This window comes from Myotis nattereri (assembly GCF_964212035.1).
Source record: "Myotis nattereri genome assembly, chromosome: 10".
Taxonomy (NCBI): Eukaryota; Metazoa; Chordata; class Mammalia; order Chiroptera; family Vespertilionidae; genus Myotis; species Myotis nattereri.
The window spans coordinates 1,588,605-1,609,816 of NC_138085.1; the positions used below are offsets into that span (position 1 = coordinate 1,588,605).

The following is a 21,212-nucleotide window of genomic DNA, read 5'->3' on the forward strand; positions in this document are numbered from 1 at the left end:
ACCAGACGAGTCAGAGCAGGAAGGTCTTTAAAATCAATCTATTATGTGCCCTGTAACTGGGCTCTTTTTTGCTTGCTGTTGTTTTTGGAATAGCTTTCACAACATAAAATAGTACTAGTCACAAGACTGTGATCTGAGGGATACTGAACCAATGAGACGGAACGGAACTCTCTCGGGAGGAGTGGCTTTAGGACAACAAAGATGGCCTTTCCTTTTAAAGGGGAACATGGCGTGGGGGCAAGAACAAAGCCATTTGAAAACAATCTCTATCCTAATCTACACAAAGATAAATCTCAGATGATCTGAAATTTATAGGAGAAAGTCAAGCTATTAAAGCTCTAGATGAAAAATATTGGGTCTAGTCAAACCTTGGTCCTCAAACCAGGTTGTTTATAGAAATAAGGTCTCAGGCTGCAGAATTTCAGTTCTCTACCTCATAGCGCTTTCTTGCTGATACAACAGCATGACAAACAGTGCCCCGCAGGCCACAGAAAGGAGAGGATGCGAGTCAGCTTACCACTAAGCCTTGTTTGTTATCTCAGGAAATTGTGCCATGAATATTTTTTAGGGGAGATGTGTGTGTGTGTGTGTGTGTGTGTGGAGGGGGGGGGTTGCTTTTGTTGCTGATGAAATGGACCATTAGCACAATTTTAAAACATTAAGCGGCCATCAAGAGTGCTACTGAGGCTAAGGGTGTGAAAGAAGCCATGACCACAGGCAGTTGAAGAGGTAGGAAAACTGGCTGATTTGGGTGAAGGAAAAGCAGTTCGATGGTGGCAGCATTTCCAGGCAGTGACATGAAAGACACCCCTGGACCAGTGCTGAAGGGGGTGGTTTGATAAATGTAAGAAAAGACGTGTTTGTTCATAGGTTAAACAGTGCGTTAGACATGTACCGTATGTAAGAAAGGTTAAAATGGAATCATGTGGGGGTCTGGAATGAGTTAATTCAATTTACATTATTTCTAATGGTAAAAAATGATTCAGTTTTCCAACAAATCACTTCTTGAACAGCCTTCCAGAATGAATAAAGTTTGAGAACCACGGTTCTACTGTAAATCATTTTCTAATTTTTCTTTGGAAATCAAGTAAATTTGATTCATCAGAATCTGAATGGCAAGTGTGTCCAAAAACTAAAAGATAACTGTGAAACTTGAGGAAAAAGCATTAACAACAAATACGAGACAATAGGGGACGTCCTGGTTATATAATGTTCTTCAAATTCACTTAAGGAAACCAGCAACCAAACAGAAAACAATGGGCCAAGGAAACACAGAAACTTCCTCGAAGGAAAGACAGATGGCTCTAAAATTATGAAATGATGCTCAACCGCACTAAAATAAAAAAACTCATGAAAATTAAATTTTATCCTATCATATCATAGATTATTCAAAAGTTTGACAATTACCAGTGATGGTAAAAGTGTTCAGCAATGACTTTTCTCACAGACGTTTGATGTACATAAATTTAAATATATATAATTTTTTACCCAAAATTTTTACTTCCAGGAAAAAGTACTAAGAAAATAACTGCATATTTGAGCAAAAATCCATCATAAATGGTCCAAGGCACTTATTATATATCATTGCTATATTCACAAAAAATTTGGAACTACCTTAAATATTTATCAATAAGGATTTAGCTAAATAAACCATGGTGCTCTTATATAATTCATTTTTATTAAGTCATTAAAAATGATCAAAAGGTTCATCTCTATTGATATGGGAAGTTGTCCACAACATATTGTTCAGTGAATTAGACAATTTATAAAAGTTACAAAACAATGCCTATTCGATGATTTTATGTATACAATGGTGCTGGTGGTTTGTGATTTTTGTTTTTGTGCTGTTTTTTTTTTTTTTTGTATCAGGTAAGGGTAGGGTCTGGATCAGGATGGTGTAGAGAGAATTATAGGACCCCGACCAGACTATCTATAGTGATTATATCTGGGTTTGGGGGTTTCAAGTACTTTTAACTTTCTTTTCATTCCTTTCAATACTGGTTGATTTTGTTTTTATATCAAGTAAGTTTTAAAATCAGAAATAAAAAGTTTAATTTTAAAGAATAATATATTCACTTTTCAAAGATTTAATTCTAAAATCCTATATATGCCCGCCGGCATGGCTCAGTGGTTGAGCATCTACCAATGACCCGAGAGGTCATAGGTTCAATTCCCGGTCAGGGCACAAGCCCAGGTTTTGGGCTCGATCCCCAGTAGGGGGTGTGCAGGAGGCAGCCAATCAATGATTCTCTCTCATCATTGAATTTTTTATTTCTTGCTCCCTTTCCCTCTCTGAATTCAATACAAATGTATAAAAAAATAAAATCATATATGTTTAGGTTATTTGAATTTCAAATGTGATTTAAATTTTTGAAATTTTAGGAAAATTTAAATTGATATGCATGCGTGTGTGTGTGCGCGCGCGCGTGTGCGTGCACGCGTACAGATATTACAAGGGAAATATTTAATCAGTAAATTTGATGAAATTATTTTAGTAAAATTTAACCAACTTTGGACAATTCTGGAAATTTTTAAACCATGGGTGACTGTGACTTTAAAAATGTGCCCATTTTTTTGTTTTTCTAAGTCAGGGGTTAACAAATTAGGAGCCTTGGGCTATATTCGGTCTGCTGCCTATGAACTGAAAATGGTTGTTACATTTTTAAATGGCTGAAAAAATTAAAAGACTATTTCATGACAAATAAAATGATAGGAAATTCAAATTTCAGTGTCCATCAATAAATTTTTGAATTAGATTAATAAAAAAGTTTTTTTCTCTCTCTCTTTGTCTCTCTCTCTCTCTCCCTCTTTTTGTTTCTAGAAGTACCTATATAATATTCTTGATTTTTCATTTTGGCCCCCAAGCCCCAAAATATATATCATCTGGCTCTTTACAGAAAAGAGGACCAGCAGCCAGACATGCAAGTCACCTTCGCGTGCAGCAGCCTCCCCGTCTCTCCTTGCTGGCTGAGGGTGGCTGTAGGGAAAGGAGAGGTAGCGGATGTTTTTGGCACCGGCCTGTAGGGAACAAGCAGAAATAAAAGCAGAGTTAGCTGCTGCGACTGGAAGATCCACGTGGCAAACAAAGTGAAGGACACAGACTTATACTGTGGCAGCTTTCTTGGATCATTGGCTTTCAGTTATTTTTGTCTAAAAAAACCAGAATGCTTCAGCCTTTAATATGCTGTGTATTTGCTTTCCTTGTCATGATAAAATAGACCATTACAAATCTCTCAAAGTTATTCCCACAGCCTCATTGAGATTAGGGTGGAGAGGAGGGTCGACCCCAGACCCAACTGCATCATTGGTCGCTTTGATAGGGCCTCAAATAGAATAGCTCAGATGCCCAGCAGGTAATACGGAAATGAGGTCCACGTGTCTCGGCTAAAACAACTTCTTCGCTGGGAGAGGTAAGCTTCCTGGAGCCAGGGGCGCTGGTTCCCGAAGGTCAGGCTCCTTCAGTCCTGGCCGCCATGGAGTCCGGTCCAGATTCAGGGCACAGCACGTGCCCTGCAGTCACTTACCCTCCTGGAGGAGAGAGCCCTTGGTTCCTAAGGTCCTGGACTCCAAGAGGGGTACCTGAGCATGTGTCCTGCCCCTACGGCGCTTGCATCTCTCTGCCAACAAGGCAGTGGCGTTGTTTGTCTAAGTGTCAGTGGTAGCCACCCAGGAGGCCCTGTCCTGGGATGAGCCAGCTCTCAGGTGTGTCCACCTTGCAGGCCACCCTTACCGGCTTTCCCCACGGCAGGCTGTGGCCTTTCCTCACACTCTCGCGTAAGGTGTTCTGGCGGCGGATCAGGATCTCTTTAGCCTGCTTCTCAGCTGCTCGGGGTTTGAGGCTGTATCTGTTATAGGACGGTGTCTGCAGGAAGAGGAACATCAAATACGAAAGGCGTCTCCAGCTTAACTGTCAACCTCAGGAGGCCGTAAAAATATCACAAACTGAGACTACTAGAGCAAGAAGACACCATGCAAGCCGTCTGAGCATTTCCTCAATTACAGGAGAGCAGGCTGTGGCCCCAAAAGGAAAATTTGTGGCGGAGGCCACCCCTGTTGGGACTCCTGTGGTTGGAGTGGTGCCTCCTGGCTCACAGAGCAGTGCTCTCCACCTGTCCTGTCCCCCTGTTACCCTCGCAGGTACCCCCAATACTCACAGACTTGTGCTGCCCCGTATACACACTTCCTTTCCTAGTGTTTTTTATACTAGGCCAGTGGTTACTGAAGTTAATGAATCAGGAAAATGTCAGAACTATGTTGGGAATTTCTATAAGGTTGCTATTTTTTAATTTTGCCAACTAAAGATACATTTAAAAAATCAACCAAATACATCATCTCAGATAAAGAAACAGATCCAGAGACAGAGAAGCATCAACCAGACCATCAAACCTCAGAGGGAAGGCAGGGGAGGGGAGGGGTAAGGGGGAGAGATCAACCCAAGGACTTGTATGCATGCATATAAGCCTAACCAATGGACACAGTCACCAGGGGGGAGTGAGGGCATGAGCGGGGGTGGGGTGGGGGGTCAATGCGGGGATGAGGACACATATGTAATACCTTAATCAATAAAGAAAATAAAAAAGAGTAGTCCTTCAAATTGAATCAATTTAGCTTTATGAAAAATTACTTCCTCGTCCTTATCAAGGCCAGTAAAAACCTCTGTTTAACCATAGACCAACATCAGTCCCCAGATGTTTGCAAAGTGCGTAACTGGAACTTCTCTCCTTTCTTTTCACTCAAAGTTACCAGTGAATATCCTGTTTCCTGTGGGTTAGTAGGGTTCTCAAATAATAGGATCAGGACTGAAGATGCGATCACTCTTGGCTAACCAATGCTTTAACAGAATATTCAATTTAATAGCAAAAGAGCAAATGTCTATGTGCCAGGTGCCATGATAGACATGAAACTTAAAAAAACGGTTAAGTTAGAATTATGATCTTCAAAGGCTTCGAGTCTACTGGGGAAGTTATACAAATAAGTATATACTGTTATGTGCTCAGGTAAGTGAGAAGATGTTGGGGTGTGCCGGGAGTATGGAGGACAGGCAAAAGGCAATCAGTTTAGTGTTTCTATTTTAGTGTATATACATCCAGTTAAGTATATTTGTGGCCTTTATAATCTATTAACTAAATCACAGTTAATTAAGCCTCATAAAAGGGCAATTGTCTAAAAATAGTTTCATAAAAAAGGCATAGGTTGAGGGGGTGGGGTGGTAAAGGAAACAAAGGTGAGTTAGGAAAGCCAGCTTTCTCTATTTATGCTGATGGGAGAACTTTGACAACCACTCTTGACAAATTAACCAATCTGACAAGAACTTGTCCAAAAAGTTGAATTTTAAAGATAGTTTGAAATGTGGGTTTTTATCCACCATCACTAATGATGGACTTCAACCTAATTATCTATATTATAAAAACCCAGTGGCCCTAATGCTGTAACAACCAAAGACCGGTGGGGGTTGGTAGGGTGTGAGTGCGGCGGGGCACGTGCAGGTGGGCGGGGCCGCGTGATTTCACACCTGGGCTTCTAGTATCTTATATGTTGAGACATTAAGGAATGACATATAACACTATCATAAAATATTTTTAAAACTAGAGGCCCGGTGCACAAAAATTTGTGCACTTGGGGAGGTTGCTCAGCCCGGCCTGTGCCCTCTCTCAGTCTGGGACCCCTTGGGGGATCTCCACCTACTGGCTTAGGCCGCTCCCCAGGGGATCAGTCCTAAGCTGGCAGTCAGACATCCCTCTGGCAGCCTGGGAGACCTCGGGGGATGTCCACTTGCCAGGGGGGAGCAGGCCTAAGCTGCAGTTGGACATCCTTAGCTCTGCTGAGGAGGTGGGAGAGGCTCCCACCACCACCCCTGTGCTGGCAGCCATCAGCCTGGCTTGTGGCTGAACAGAGCTCCCCCTGTGGGTGCGCACTGACCACCAGTGGGCAGCTCCTGCATTGAGCGTCTTGCACCCTGGTGGTCAGTGTGTGTCATAGTGACCAGTCACTCCCCGTCGTTCTGCTGTTAGGGTCAGTTTGCATATTACCCTTTTATTATATAGGATAGAGGCCTGGTACATGGGTGGGGGCCAGCTGGTTTGCCCTGAAGGGTGTCCCGGATCAGGGTGGGGGTCCCGCTGGGGTGCCTGGCCAGCCTGGGTGAGGGGCTGAGGACCGTTTTCAGGCTTCCCACAGCCCCTTCAAGGTGGGGGAGTCCCGCTGGGGTGCCTGGCCACATCTGGGTGAGGGGCTGATGGCTATTTTCAGGCTGGACATGCCCCCCAGTGACCCAAGCTCCCAGCCTCTCCTTTTTTTTGTTTTTTCTTTTTTTCTGGGATTTATTTATCTTCTATAATTGAAACTTTGTAGCCTTGACTGGAGCCCAGGGCCAGCCAGGGCAGGCGGGAATCTTGGCTTCCCCCATCACTGGGGGCAACCCAAGCCTCCTGCTTGCTCCAGCTCTGTGGCTGTCGCCATCTTAGTCAGGTTAATTTGCATACTCGCTCCTGATTGGCTGGTGGGTGTGGCTTGAGCATAGCTGAGGGACAGTTAATTTGCATGTTTCTCTTTTATTATATAGGACTAGAGGCCCGGTGCACAAAAATTTGTGCACTGGCGGGGGGGGGGGGGGTGTCCCTCAGCCCCAATTGTGCCCTCTCACAGTCTGGGACCCCTCGGGAGATAACGACCTGCTGGCTTAGGCCTGCTCCTGGATGGCAGAGGGCAGGCCCAATCCCTAGGTGCAGCCCCTGGTCGGCTCAGAGCAGGGCTGATTGGGGAGTTGGGGCACCGACCCCTGTCATGCACAGAGCAGGGCAAATTGGGAGGTTGTGATGCCACCCTCAGTCATGCTCAGGGTAGGGCTGATTTGGGGGTTGGGGTGCCACCCCCTGTCACACTCAAGGCAGAGTCGATGGGGAGGTTGTGGCGCCACCCTCTGTCACTCACAGAGCAGGGCCGATCAGGGGGTTGGGGCGCTGCCCCCTGTCACACACAGAGCAGGGCCCATCAGGGGGGTTGGGGCTCCGTACCCTGTCACACACAGAGCAGGGCTGATCAGGGGGTTGGGGAGCTCCCTCCTGTCACGCAGAGCAGGGCCGATCAGGGGGTTGGGGAGCTCCCCTCTGTTATGTACAGAGCAGGGCAAATAGGGGAGTTGGGGCACCGCCCCCTGTCACACTCAGGGCAGGGCTGATGGGGAGGTTGCAGCTCCACCCCGTCACACACAGAGCAGGGCCGGTGGGGGGGTTGGGGCGCCGCATACTGTCACACACAGAGCAGGGCCGATCTGGGGGTTGGGGAGCTCCCCCCTATCAGGCACAGAGCAGGGCCAATCAGGGGGTTGGGGTGCCTTCCCCTGTCATGAACAGAGCAGGACAGGTACGGAGGTAGTGGCCTTGCCCCCTGTCACACACAGAGCAGCAGGGCGATCAGGGGGTTTGGGTGCTGCCCCTTGTCACGCTGCTCCAGGGGCCAGGAGGCCTCATGGCTCCGCTGATCCCAGTGCTGGGAGGCCTCACGGCTCCACTTGACACAGGGCAGTGAGGCCTCACTGCTCCGTTGATCCCGGTGCTGGGAGGCCTTGCGGCTCCGCTGATCCTGGGTTTGGGAGGCCTCGCAGCTCCGCTGATCCCAGGGCTGGGAGGCATATTACCCTTTTACTATATAGGATAGAGGCCTGGTGCACGGGTGGCGGCCGGATGGTTTGCTCTGAAGAGTGTCCTGGATCAGGGTGGGGGTCCCGCTTGGGTGCCTGGCCAGCCTGGATGAGGCGATGATGGCTGTTTTCATCTGGTCACACCCTCTTCAGGGTGGGGGTCCTTCTTGGGTGCCTGGCCAGTCTGGGTGAGGGGCTGAGGGCCATTTTCAGGCTGGCGGGTGACTGAAGCTTCAACCCCTCCATTTTTTCTTTTCTTTTTTTTATTCTGGGATTTATTTACCTTCTATGGCTGTCACTGGAACTGAGAGCCAGCTTTAGCCCTGAGGCTTGGCTCCAGCTCTGAGGCCTCAGCTGCTGAAAGCAGGTATCTGGTTTGTTTGGGTTCTATAATTGAAACTCTGTTGCAACTCCAGCTTGGCCAGCTGACTGCTCAGCCGGCTGACTGAAAGCATGGGGTTTGTTTAGCGTCTATACTTGCAACATAATTGCTTAGAGTGCAAGCTCAGAGCCCAGCAGCGGCAGGCGGGGAACCTTGGCTTCCTCCTTCACTGGAGCAAGCAAGCCTCCTGTTCGCTTCAGCAGCCTGGCTGCTGGCCACCATCTTGGCTGGCAGTTAATTTGCATATCGCCCTGATTAGCCAATGGGAAGCATGTTGGAGGTATGGTTAATTACCATGTTTGCCTATTATTAGATAGGATAAGCATTTAGAATACTAAGACAAATTTTATAATTTTTTATCAATGTTAAATTCACACAAAACTGAACTCAGTGTGTGTGTGTTTACACACATATACATATATTTGTATACATATGTGTATGTACTAGTATATATATATATATATATATGTGTATATATTGCTAGTAGGGTTTTCCTACACCTTGATTTGAGAGAAAGTTGTTCTTTAACAAAAATTCGAACACTTTTTTCTATTTTGCCTCATATCACATCACTCACGTGCTTGTCCAGTTTCCCTGTCTGCAGGGAGCATAGGAGGTCCTATGCATATAATGTATATTTAAGTTTTTTTCCTTTCCTTCCTCCTTTTCTGACTTTTAATGAGGAGTTGGTGACAGTTTAAAACCTGTATTTCCCACTGAAACTTGAGCTCTATGGGATAAAGATGTGCAATATAGATGTGCATATCATTGCTGAAGAGAACTGAAGCTAAATAAATTGAAACTATATCCTTTAAAAGTATATTGAGGAGTGACATCAGAGGAATGGCAGTGTGAGAGATCCCCCTGGCCTCTCCCCCTGAAGTTTCAACAATGTAACCAACTATAATTCAACAAAGAAGTCCCTACTCAATACAGAGGCATGCCAGAGAGACCCACACACTGAACCATCTAAGGTGGGCAACTGGGAATAAACAGGGAGATGAGAAGGGAGGAAAGCACAGATGGTCTGCCGACAAGCCCTACAGCCAGGAGCTCTTGGCTGGGCCTGGAGAGGGGAGGAAGCCAGCAGTAGCAGGCACTTCCTTCGGATGGGAGGAACTGACAGCTGGGGGGAGAGGGGGAGTGCAACAGGGCAAGTGAAAGGAACAGTGTTTGAACCAGCAGACATCTGACAGAGCACCTAGAGTGTTCACCTCAGGTGACTGGGGAGGCTGAGCCACTGGGCCCTATAGGACAGCTACTACACAAGGCCATTCTATCAACTCAAGGAAACTTAGCAGCTCTACCCAATACATAGAAACAAACACAGGGAAGCAGCCAAAATGCAGAGACAAAGAAACATGTCACAAATGGAAGAAATGGAGGAAAGCAAACTACTGGATATAGACTTCTAAACCACAGTTATATGGTTACTCTAGAATCTTCTAGAAACCTCCAAGGGACTTAGTGAGACTTTCAAGGATCTTAGTGAGAATGCAAAAAAAAAAAAAAAAAAAAAAAAGGAAAAGGACCAGTCAGAAATTAAGCATACACTGACTGAAATTTAGAATAATATACAGGGATTCAACAGTAGACTAGAGGATCCCGAGAATCAAATCAAGGATTTGAAATATGTGGAAGCAAAAAAACACCCAACCAAAAGAGCAAAAAGAAAAAAGAATCCAAATATATGAAGATAGTGTAAGGAGCCTCTGGGACAACTTTAAGTGTACCAATGTTCGAGTTATGGGGGTGCCAGAAGAGAGAGAGAGAGAGAGAGAGAGAGAGAGAGAGAGAGAGAGAGATTGAAAACCTATTTGAAGAAATAATGCCAGAAAACTTTCCCTACCTGATGAAAGAAATAGACTTACAAGTCCAGGAAGTACATAGAACCCCAAACAAGAGGAATCCAAAGAGGACCACACCAAGACACATCAGAATTAAAATGCCAAGGGCAAAAGACAAAGAGAGAATCTTAAAAGCAGCAAGAGAAAAACAGTTACCTACAAGGGAGTACCTATAAGACTATCAGCTGATTTCTCAACAGAAACTCTGCAGGCCAGAAGGGAATGGCAAGAAATATTCAAAGTGATGAATAGCAAGGACCTACAACCAACAAAGCTATCATTTAGAATTGAAGGTCAGATAAAGAAAGGTCACAGACAAGAAAAAGCTAAAGGAGCTCATCACCACCAAACCAGGATTATATGAAATGCTGAAGGGTATTCTTTAAGAAGAGGAAGAAGAAGAAAAACTTAAAGATAAAAAATATGAACAACAAAATGCCACCAAATACATATCTATCAACAATTGAATCTAAAAATCAAACAAATAAGAAATCTAATGAAGAGAATAAACTGGTGAATAAAATAGGCATGGAAATGAAACAGAGTGACGATTCTCAGAGGGAAGTGGGGTGGAGGGGGTAAGAAGAGATTAATCAAAGCCCTTATATGCATGTATGCATTACCCATGGACACAGACAATAGGGTGGCGAAGGCCTGGGGCAGGGCAGGGATTGGGTGGAGAGGAGCTATGGGGGGGGGGGGGGAAGAAAGAGAGACATTTGTAATAATCTCAACAATGAAGATTTTTTAAAAATCCTTAATACATCAATAATTGCCCTAAATGTAAATGGTTTGAATTCACCAATAAAGAGGCAGAGTAGCAGAGTGAATCAAAACCAAACCCAACTATATGCTCCTACAAGACACACATCTAAGATGCAAAGACAAAGTTAGATTCAAAGTAAAGGGGTGGAAAATTATTCTCCAAGCAGATAACATCCAAGGAAAGGCGATGTAGCCATATTTATATCTGATGAAGAGAACAAAAATAACAGCAGACAAAGATGGGCATTTTATAATGATAAAGGGAACACGTCATCAAGAAAATATAACACTTCTTAATATATATGAACCCAACCAGGGAGCACCATAATATATAAAACAGCTACCCACAGAACTAAATGGACAATCAAAGCAAATTATAGTTGGGGACCTTCATGCTCCATTGATAGCTTTAGACAGATCAACCAAACAGAAAATCAATGAAGAAATATCAGCTTTAAATGAAACACTAGACCAAATAGACATGATTGACATTAACAGAACATTTCATCCCAGAACATCAGATTATCCATTCTTTTCCAGCGCACATGGAACATTATTAAGGATAAACCATATGTTGGGTCACAAAACTAGCACAAATGCAAGAAGATTGAAATGATACCAAGCATATTCTCTAACCACAATGTCTTGAAATTAGAAATCAAACTGCAAAAAGGAAATAAGAAACCCACAAATATGTGGAGATTAAACAATGTACTACTAAAAACTGACTGAGTCAAAGAAGAAATAAAAGATGAGATCAAAGATATATAGAGACAAATGAAAATGACAAAACAACATATCAAAACCTCTGGGATGCAGCAAAAGCAGTGATAAGAGGGAAATTTATATCATTACAGACCTATCTCAAGAAACAAGAGAAATCCCAGATAAACAACCTAACATCACATATTAAAGAATTAGAAAAAGAAAAACAAAAGCAACCCAAAGTTAGCAGAAGAAAGAAAATAATAAAATAGAGCAGAATTGAGTGAAATAGAGAAAAAAGGTCATACAAAAAATTAATAAAACAAAGAGCTGGTTCTTTGAAAAGATTAAAAAAATTGGCAAAACCCTGGCTAGACTCACGAAAGAAAAAAGGGAAAAGACCCATATAAACAAAATCAGAAATGAGAGAGAGGTCACCACAGACATCACAGACATAAAAAGATCATACTAGAACATTATGAAAGACTATATGCCACCAAATTCAATAACCTAGAAGAAATGGTAAGGTCCTAGAAATACATAACTTTCCTAGACTAAATCATGAAGAACTGGAAAATCTATGTAGACTGAGCAGCAGATGGCTTCACCAGTGAATTCTACCAAACTTTCAAAGAACATTTAAAACCCATCCTTCTCAGACTATTTGAAAAACTGAATAAGAAGCAATACTTCCTAACACATTTTATGAGGTTAACATAACCCTGATACCAGATCCTGGCCAGGATAACACACACACACAAAAACTACAGACAAATATCTCTGATGAACACAGATGCAAAAGTCCTAAGTAAAATACTAGCAAATAGAATATAACAGTGTATCAAAAAATAATACATCACAATCAAGTGAGATTCATTCCAGGGGCACAAGGATGGTTCAACATATACAAATCAATCAATGTGATACATCACATTAACAAAGAAAGAGTAAATATCATATGATTTTATCAATAGATGCAGAAAAAGCATTTGATAAGATACAACATCCATTTATGATTAAAACAACCAATAAAATAGAAATAGAAGGAAAATACTTCAATGTAATAAAGACCATATAATCCTCAGCTAATATCATACTCAATGGTGAAAAACTGAAAGCTTTTCCTCTAAGATCAGGAACAAAACAATTTTGTCCACTCTCAACACTCTTATTTAACATAGTGCTGGAAGTCCTAGCCAGAGCAATGAGGCAAGGTAAATAAATAAAAGTTATCCAAATTGGGAAGAAAGAAGTAAAACTGTCATTTTTTGCAGATGACATGATTCTGTATATAGAAAACCCTAAAGAATCCACCAAACAACTATTAGAAACAATAAACAGATACAGTAAAGTTGCAGGATACAAAATCAATGTAAAAGAATCCATTGCTGCAGTACAACCATATGCTACAAGGTGCGCAATAACTGTTTGGTATTTTGATGCATATAAGAGAGCCCGAACTAAAGTAAAATATCAAACAGGTGAAAAAGGTGTGAGGGTTCTGATTCGATGAGTAAAGACGTCTTATAGAGAGACTTTGATCCAGCAATACCTTCCTTCACCTCCAATGACTGTTGACGCTGTTTGTTAACTTGTGACTACAAATAAATAGGATAAAGAAAAATAGACAACCAGTTGGCATTCTAATAAGGAAACAGAAACAACCTTTTTGTGTTGCATCAGAAAGAAGATTTGATCGTGTGGCTTTGTACTGCATGACTGACTCCAAATCTGTGATTGCTTATGGAAGAATATAAGCTACCAGCTGAGAATGGTCTCTACACCTGGACATGATAAGTGCCCTAGGTAGCATTGTTTCATTCTTACATTTTGTCAGATCTGCCATCTAGCTGAGTTCATTTAATCTCTCCTTTTTTTATATAGTCAAGTTTGAATTTGAAGTAATTTTTGTAAAATCAGGTACAATTTATCAAAACTGAATTGAGAAAAAATTACAGCATTGTCCCCCCAAATAGCATCAATCTATTTTTGTAAACCTCTTTGTACTATTAAATTTGCCCTAAAAAAAGTCCATTGCCTTTTTGTATGCTAACAACAAAACTTCAGAAAAAGAAATGAAAAAAAATTCCTTTTGCAATTGCAACCAAAGGAATAAAATACCTAGGAATAAACTTAACAAAGACATGAAAGGCCTATACCCTGAAAATTACAAAGCATTATTAAAAGAGATAGAAAAAGACACAACAAAATGGAAAAATATTCTGTGTTCATGGATTGGAAGAATCAACATAGTTAAAATGGTCATATTACCCAAAGCAATATACAGGTTTAATTCAATCTCCATCAAAATCCCAATGTCATTTTTTAAAGAAATAGAATAAGAAATTATCAGATTTGTATGGAACCACAAAAGACCCTGAATAGCCAATTCAATCCTGAGAAAAAAGTACAAAGCTGGAGGTATCAAATTAAAATATTACAGAGCTACAATAATCAAAACAGCACGGTATTGGCAGGGAAACAGACACATAGATCAATGGAACAGAATAGAGAGCGCAGCTATAAAACCACATGCATATGGACAGATAATTTTTGATAAAGGAGCCAGAAGCACACAATGGAGTAAAGATCGTCTCTTCAATAGATGGTGCTGGGGAAAATGGAAGGCCACATGCAAATGAATGAAGCTGGACTAGTTTGTCCCCAGGTACAAAAATTAATTTAAAATGGATCAAAGACCTAAATATAAGACCCAAAACAATAAGTTACATAGAAGAAAATACAGGTACCAACCTTTTGGATCTTGGTCACAGAGAACATTTTATGAACTTGACCTCAAAGGCAAGGGAAGTAAAGGCAAAACTAAATGAATGGGACTGTATCAAACTCAAAAGCTTCTGCACAGTAAAAGAAACTGACAACAAAACACAGAGGCAGCCACCAGATGGGAGATGATATTTGCAGACAGTAGCTCCGACAAAGGTTTAATTTCCAGAATATATAAAGAACTCATAAAACTCAACACCAAACAAACAACCCAATCAAAAAGATCATGAAAATACCATACACCTCTCCAAGAAGATATATGAACAGCCAATAGATATTTGAAAAGATGTTCCATCTCACTGGCCATTAGGGAAATGCAAATCAGAACTACATTGAGATACCACCTCACACCTGTTAGAGTGCCCTTATCAAGCTAAGCAATGACAAGTGCTGGAGAGGCTGTGGAAAAGGGGACCTTCATTCACTGCTGATGGGAATGTAGATGGTACAGCCACTATGGAAAACAGGCTGGTAATTCCTCAAAAAATTAAGAATTTGACCCAGCAATCCCACTCCTGGGTGTACACCTGAACACCTCAAAATCATGCATTCGCAAAGATATATGCACCCCTGTGTTCACTGCAGCATTATTCACGGTGGCCATACACGGAAACAACCAAAATGTCTTGCGATAGAGGACGTGGTCCATATACACCATGGAGTACTACTCAGCCATAAGAAAGGATGAAATTGCACCATTGGCAACAACATGGTGGGCCTTGAGAACAGTATGCTGAATGAAATAAGGCAGTCAGAAAAAGCTAAGAACCGCATGATTTCACTCATATGTGGGACATAAATCTGAAACTCATGAACACAAGCAGCAGAGTGGTGGTCGCCAGAGGGAAGGGGGTTGGGGGTGAAGGGAGTCCTAATATATGGTGATGGAGGATCCAAGGTGGTGGCCGACAGGACAGCAGTGAGGAAGAGAGTGTGAGTGAGGGAGGGAGCGAGACGGGAGTGTGTGGACATGTGGGGCGTGTGTGTGTGTGAGTGAGGGACAGTTATATTCCACAGGACTGTCGGGGACTGGTGGACCAGGCTCCCCTAGCAGCTCCTCTACGGCTGCTGAACTCTCTCCTGGAACAGCTGGCTCTGCCACAGAGACCACGCCATCTTGAAGGGGAGAGTGGCTGTGACTAGAAGCCCAGCCTCACCTTCACCCGGGGAGACCTAAGACACCATCTGGGACCCTACAGCCACACCAGCCAGGGACCAGCTGCCTCTGCTGTGAACCCACAAACACCGAGACTTCAGCCTCCCTGGCCACAGGCTCCTAAAAAGTTTGTCCTGGGGGGAGACAAAATGGCAGCCAAATATGTGGTCAGGCTCTGCGCCTTCTCATAGAGCAGATAGAAGAAACAGCTGAATCGAATAACATCCACCTATAATTGGCAAATTAAACACAGCTGGAGAGACAATCCATGAACAGAAAGGTCAGAGGTCACCTAGAGAGCAGTGGGCCTGGGGATCTGAGCTGGAGGGAGAAACGCGGGCAGCCTGGACTGCGCTGCACCAAATCTGCGTCCCTTGGGGACAGGGCAGTGCTTGACTGTGGAAGGGGGTCCACAGGGCTGCTGGCAGCCGGGACTCTAGACCTAAGCCCACAGCCATGGGAGGCTGCACCCACAAAGGCAGCCTGAAGTTCTGCACCAGCCATGCTGTGCTGGAGGGAGAGAGATGGGCAGCGGCGCGGCTGCTCTGTCTTTATATTTTCCTTGCTTTTACTCACTAAACCCAGTGCATAGGGTCTTTCAATTACAAACACTCACTGAGGCTGCGGTGCAGGGGAAGGTGTTTTTGTGGAAGCTGGGGAGCAAAATAGGGAGAGATGATCAGGAAGCCAGCTCTGGGACAGTCTGTCCCTCCAACCCTGAACAGACAGTTTGCTCCTAAAGACCAGGCCCCTTCTAGCAGCGTAGCCTCACCCAGCCTTGAGCTCAGCAGGGAAACAAAGATTCTAAATAATGGGATGAGGGGCCATTTGGTCCCGGAAACTAATACAGAAACACCTCCACCTAGAGGCCATGTCAGAAATAGATGCTTGTGTAAATACGACTGGAAGGCAGAAAAACAAAGTGGGTAGATTGATGCCACCTCCCTGAAACCAAGGTTGTGGCGTCTGACAAAGAGGAACAGTGGGTTGCTGGGAACTTCAACATGGTGATGACCACTTAACAGGAAACAGAGACATGGCAGGCAGAACAGTAGAGAGGGGTCTTAAACCAGCCCTCATAGGACATAAAAACTCAGCTGAAGTGAACGAACTTCACTAATTCACATTTTATTTTTTATCTTTTACTTAAGAAACTAAAATTTTTTCTCTTTTCTTTATTTTATTTTTAAAATTATTTTTATTTATTATTATTACTAGAGGCCCAGTGTACAAAAATTTGTGCACTCGGGAGGGTCCCTAAGCCTGGCCTTGCTGTCCAGAGACTGCGGGGAGTGGGTCTAAGCCACAGTCTGGCCTCCCTCTGCGGGAGGCAACCAGCAGGCTGATTGGGGGATGGTGCCAGCCTTCGAGCAGCTGGCCCTGCCCCTGATCGCCCCACCTCCACAGCCGGTGGCCTCCCTCTGTGGTAGGCTACCTGTGGGCCTATTGCTGTCACCACCAGTGGCCTCCCTATGCCAGAGGCGACTGGCAGGGGGATTGGGGCACGGCGCTGGCTGGTGAGCGGCTGCCTGCCCCCTGATTGCTCCTCTGCTGCCGACGGTCACTGCTGCCCCCCACGGTCACTGCTGCCCCCCGATCATCGTTCCCTTCCTCTGCCTGCTGGCACCTGCCTTGGCTGGCCTGGTGCTGCCCATTCATTGGCCCCACCCCCCACTGACCAGTTATTCTGCTGTTTGGTTGATTTGCATATTAGGCTTTTATTATGTAGGATTATTTTTTTAACCTTTCGTTTTTTTTATTATCTTTTTTTGATTACTGTTCTACATTCTATTTTTATTTTTTATCATTATTTTACTCTACCTCAGTTTTTCCTTTATGCCAACCCTTTCTTCCACACTTCTCCCTTTTTCATCCTGTTTCTCTCTGTTCCTGCTTTAATTTTTCTTTCTTTTTACTCCTTGTTATTTATTGATCTTCTTTATCTGATTTATTGATGCATTACTATTGTAGTAGTCTCTGTTGGATTACTCATATGTCTAATTTTCCCTCCCTTGCTCCAAGTCCATGCACACTTCTCTTTTCTCTTTCTTCGCTAGCCAATTTTTGTTGTTGTTTGTTTGTTAGTATTTTTGTTTTTTTATTTTATGCTTTTGTTTTTCCTCTCCTCACTTGTTCTCTTGTGCTACTAATAGATTAATTAGTTTCACTCACCAAACTTCAGTCTATATGCTCTCTACTCGATTCTTTTCCAAAAATAGATGAATATATATATAGATAGATAGATTAAAGAAAGGGAAAATTTGTTTTGTTTTTTATTTTTATATAAATACATTTTATTTTATATATATATTTAAATATATATTTTAATTATTACTATTTTTAACTAGACGCCTGGTGCACGAAATTTGCGCACTGAAGGGGGTGTCCCTCAGCCCAGCCTGCACCCTTTCCAATCTGGGACCTCTCGGGAGATGTCCGACTGCTGGTTTAGGCTCAATCTTTGTGGGATCAGGCTTAAACCGGCAGTCGGACATCCCTCTCACAATCTGGGAGTGCTGGCTCCCAACCGCTCGCCTGCCTGCCTGCCTACAAGCCTGATCACCTCCTAACAACTCCCCTGCCAGCCTGATCAATGCCTAACTGCTCCCCTGCTGATCGGATAGCCCCCAACTGTCCTCTCCTGCCAGCATGATCACCACCAACTGCCCTCCCCTATTGGTCCGGTCACTCCCAACTGCCCTCCTTGCAGTCCCAGTCGCCTCCAGCTGCCCTCTCCTGCTGACCTGGTTGCCCCTAACTGCCCTCCCCTGCTGGCCCAGTCACCCCCAGCTGAACCTCCCCTGCCAGCCTGGTTGCCCCTAATAGACCTCCCTGGTAGGCCTGGTTGCCCCCAACTGCCCTTCCTCCCTTACAGGCCTGGTCACCCCCAACACCCTTCCCTGCCAGCCTGGTCGCCCCCAACTATCCTCCCCTGCTGGCCTAATTGCCCTCCCCTGCAGGCCTGGTCCCTCCCAACTTCCCCACCCTGCAGTCCTGGTCCCCCCCAACTGCCCTCCCTCCCCTGCTGGCCTGGTTGCCCCCAACTATCTTCCCCTGTTGGCCTGGTCACCCCCTAACTGCCCTCCCCTGCTGGCCTCATGGCCCACAACTTCCCTCTCTTGCTGGCCATCTTGTGGCAGCCATCTTGTGATGACATGGGGGTGCCCATCTTGTGCGAGGGTATGACAATCATTTTGCATATTACCTCTTTATTATATAGGATTATTATTATTATTTTAATTGAGTATTTTGTTTTTTACTTTACTTCTTATACACTCATTACCTTTCTACCTCCTCTATACTGAATCGTGGCCATTCCCCCATTCATTCAATTCCTTTACCTTACCTTCTGGAAATAAGCCCTGCCTCTTCATATCAGCTTCCCTCCTTTTTTTCTAGGTGTTTGTTGTTTGCATTTTTTGGATTAGTTATTGGTTTTGTGGAGTTTTTTCCCCATATATGTATATAGTTTTCCTCTTCTTTTTCTTTTCTCTCTTATCTTTTTTCCTTTTCTCAATATCATTTTTATGCTCTTTCTCTCCCCTAATTCTCTTTTCTCTGGTGGTCACCTTTATTTGGGGTTATTGGTATCGTGAATACATTTGTGTTTTGTTCCCTGTGTCATGTCTTGTTGAGTTGTATTTTGTGCCTTTTGGTCAATGCAGTAGAGAGTGAGCCACATAACCAGACACCTTGGGAGGAACAAAAATGGGGAGACAAAGAAAAAGCCCCCATACAAAAGAAAAGGAGGAATCACTGGAAAAGGAAGTAAATGAAATTGAGGCAAGCAATTTGTCAGAGAAAGAATTCAGAGCAATGGTCATAAGGACGTTGAAAAGGATGGAAGACAAATTTAACAACATGTGTAAGAACCAAGAGGAAATGAAGAAGAACCAGGAAGAAATGAAGAATGACATAGCTGCAATAAAGAACACAATAGAAAGCATCAACAGTAGACTAGAAGAAGCTGAGTACCACATCAGTGAGCTAGAAGACAAAGTAGGAAAAAATACCCAAGAAGAGCAGCAACTGGAAAAAAACTGAAAAAACAGGAGGCAAGACTAAGGGAGCTTTGGGACAATGCAAAATGAAACAACACCTGCATAATAGGGGTACCAGAAGGAGAGGAAACCGAGCAAGGAATAGAAAACCAGTTTAAAGAAATGACAGAAAACTTCCCTGATGTTGGGAAGAAAAAACTCACACAAGACCAAGAAGCTCACAGAGTACCAAACAAGATGAACCCCAAAATATCGACACCAAGACACATTATAATTAAATTGGCAAACAACAATGACAAAGTAAGAATCTTAAAGGCTGCCAGAGAGAGACAGAAAGTTACCTCAAGAGTTCTCCCATTACACTATAAACTGATTTCTCAACATAAACACATCAGGCCAGAAGGGAATGGAATGAAATATACAAACTGATGCAAAGCAAGGGACTGAATCCAAAAATACTATACCCAGCAAGGCTATCATTCAAAATTGAAGGTGAAATAAAGAGCTCCACAGACAAGAAAGGGCTGAGGGAGTCTATTACCACTAAACCAGCAATGCAAGAAATGCTAAAGAGTCTGCTATAAAAAGAAGAAATAGGAAGGGAAGAAGGAACAGAGGCATAAGGAATAAAAATGGCAAAAAACAAGTACCTCTCCAAATAACCTTAAATGTAAATGGATTAAATGCCCCAATCAAAAGACATAGGGTAGCTGAGTGGATAAGAAAACATGACCCATATATCTGCTGTCTACAGGAAACCCACCTCAGAACAAGAAACTCAAACAGACTGATAATGGAGAAATGGAAAAAATTTTTTCACGTGAATGGAAATGAAAAAAATCTGGGGTAGCAATACTTACATCTGAAAAATTAGACCTCAAAGTGAAGGCCATAACAAGAGATAAGGAAGGCTACTACATAATACTAAAGGAAGCAATTCAACAAGAGGATATAACTCTGGTAGACATACAGGCACCCAATACAGGAGCACCCAAATACATAAAAAAACTTCTGGAAGATATCAAGGGAGAGATCGACAGCAATACAGTCATAGTAGGGGGACTTTAATGCCCCACTGAATCACTGGATAAATCCTCTAAACAAAAAATAAGCAAAGAAACATAAATCCTAAATGACTCACTAGATCAGAAGGAATTAATTGACATCTTCAGAACATTTCACTCTAAAGCTACACAATATACATTCTTTTCAAGTGCACATGGGACATTTTTAAATATAAACCACGTACTGGGACACAGGCAAAGTCTCTTCAAATTCAAGAAGATAGAAATCATAACAAGCATCTTCTCAGATCACAATGGCATAAAATTAGAAATCAGCTACAATAAAAACAATGAAAAAATATCAAATACTTGGAGACTAAATAGCATGCTATTAAACAATGATTTGGTAACCAAAGAAATCAAAGAAGAAGTAAAAAGCATCCTGGTAACAAATGACAATGAAAACACAACAATCCAGAATCTATGGGACACAGTGAAAGCAGTCTTGAGAGGGAAATTCATAGCTCTACAGGCCTGCCTGTACAAAAACAAGAAAAATTGTAATAAATTATTTAACCCTACAACTTAAAGAATTAGAAGGAGAGCAAGAAGAAAAGCACAGAGTAAGCAGAAGGAAGGAAATAATAAAGCTCAGAGCAGAAAGAAATGACATACAGAAAAAAAAAATACAAAAGATTAATAAAACCAAGAGCTTGTCCTTTGAAAGGATAAACAAGATTGATGAACCTCTGGCCAGGCTCACCAAGAAGCAAAGAGAGAGGACCCAAATGAACAAAATCAGAAATGAAAGAGGTGAAGTAACAACTGACCCCCCAGAAATACAAAAGATTATGAAAAAATACTATGAACAACTCTACTCCAACAAACTGGACAACCTAAATGAAACGGACTCATTCTTAGAAAAA

General features: G+C 42.9%; 1 protein-coding gene across 1 annotated transcript in view; it reads right to left on the reverse strand.

The window, feature by feature from the left end:
* Positions 1-21,212, reverse strand: part of SLC9A4 (solute carrier family 9 member A4) — a gene marked incomplete at both ends in the record, with an annotated part of 72,596 nt that overhangs the window by 4,438 nt on the left and 46,946 nt on the right. The window contains 2 exons of the mRNA XM_081101212.1: positions 2,931-3,018; positions 3,731-3,862. Of these exons, the coding sequence (XP_080957338.1) occupies positions 2,931-3,018; positions 3,731-3,862 (220 nt within the window). The remainder of the gene's footprint in view (positions 1-2,930; positions 3,019-3,730; positions 3,863-21,212) is intronic.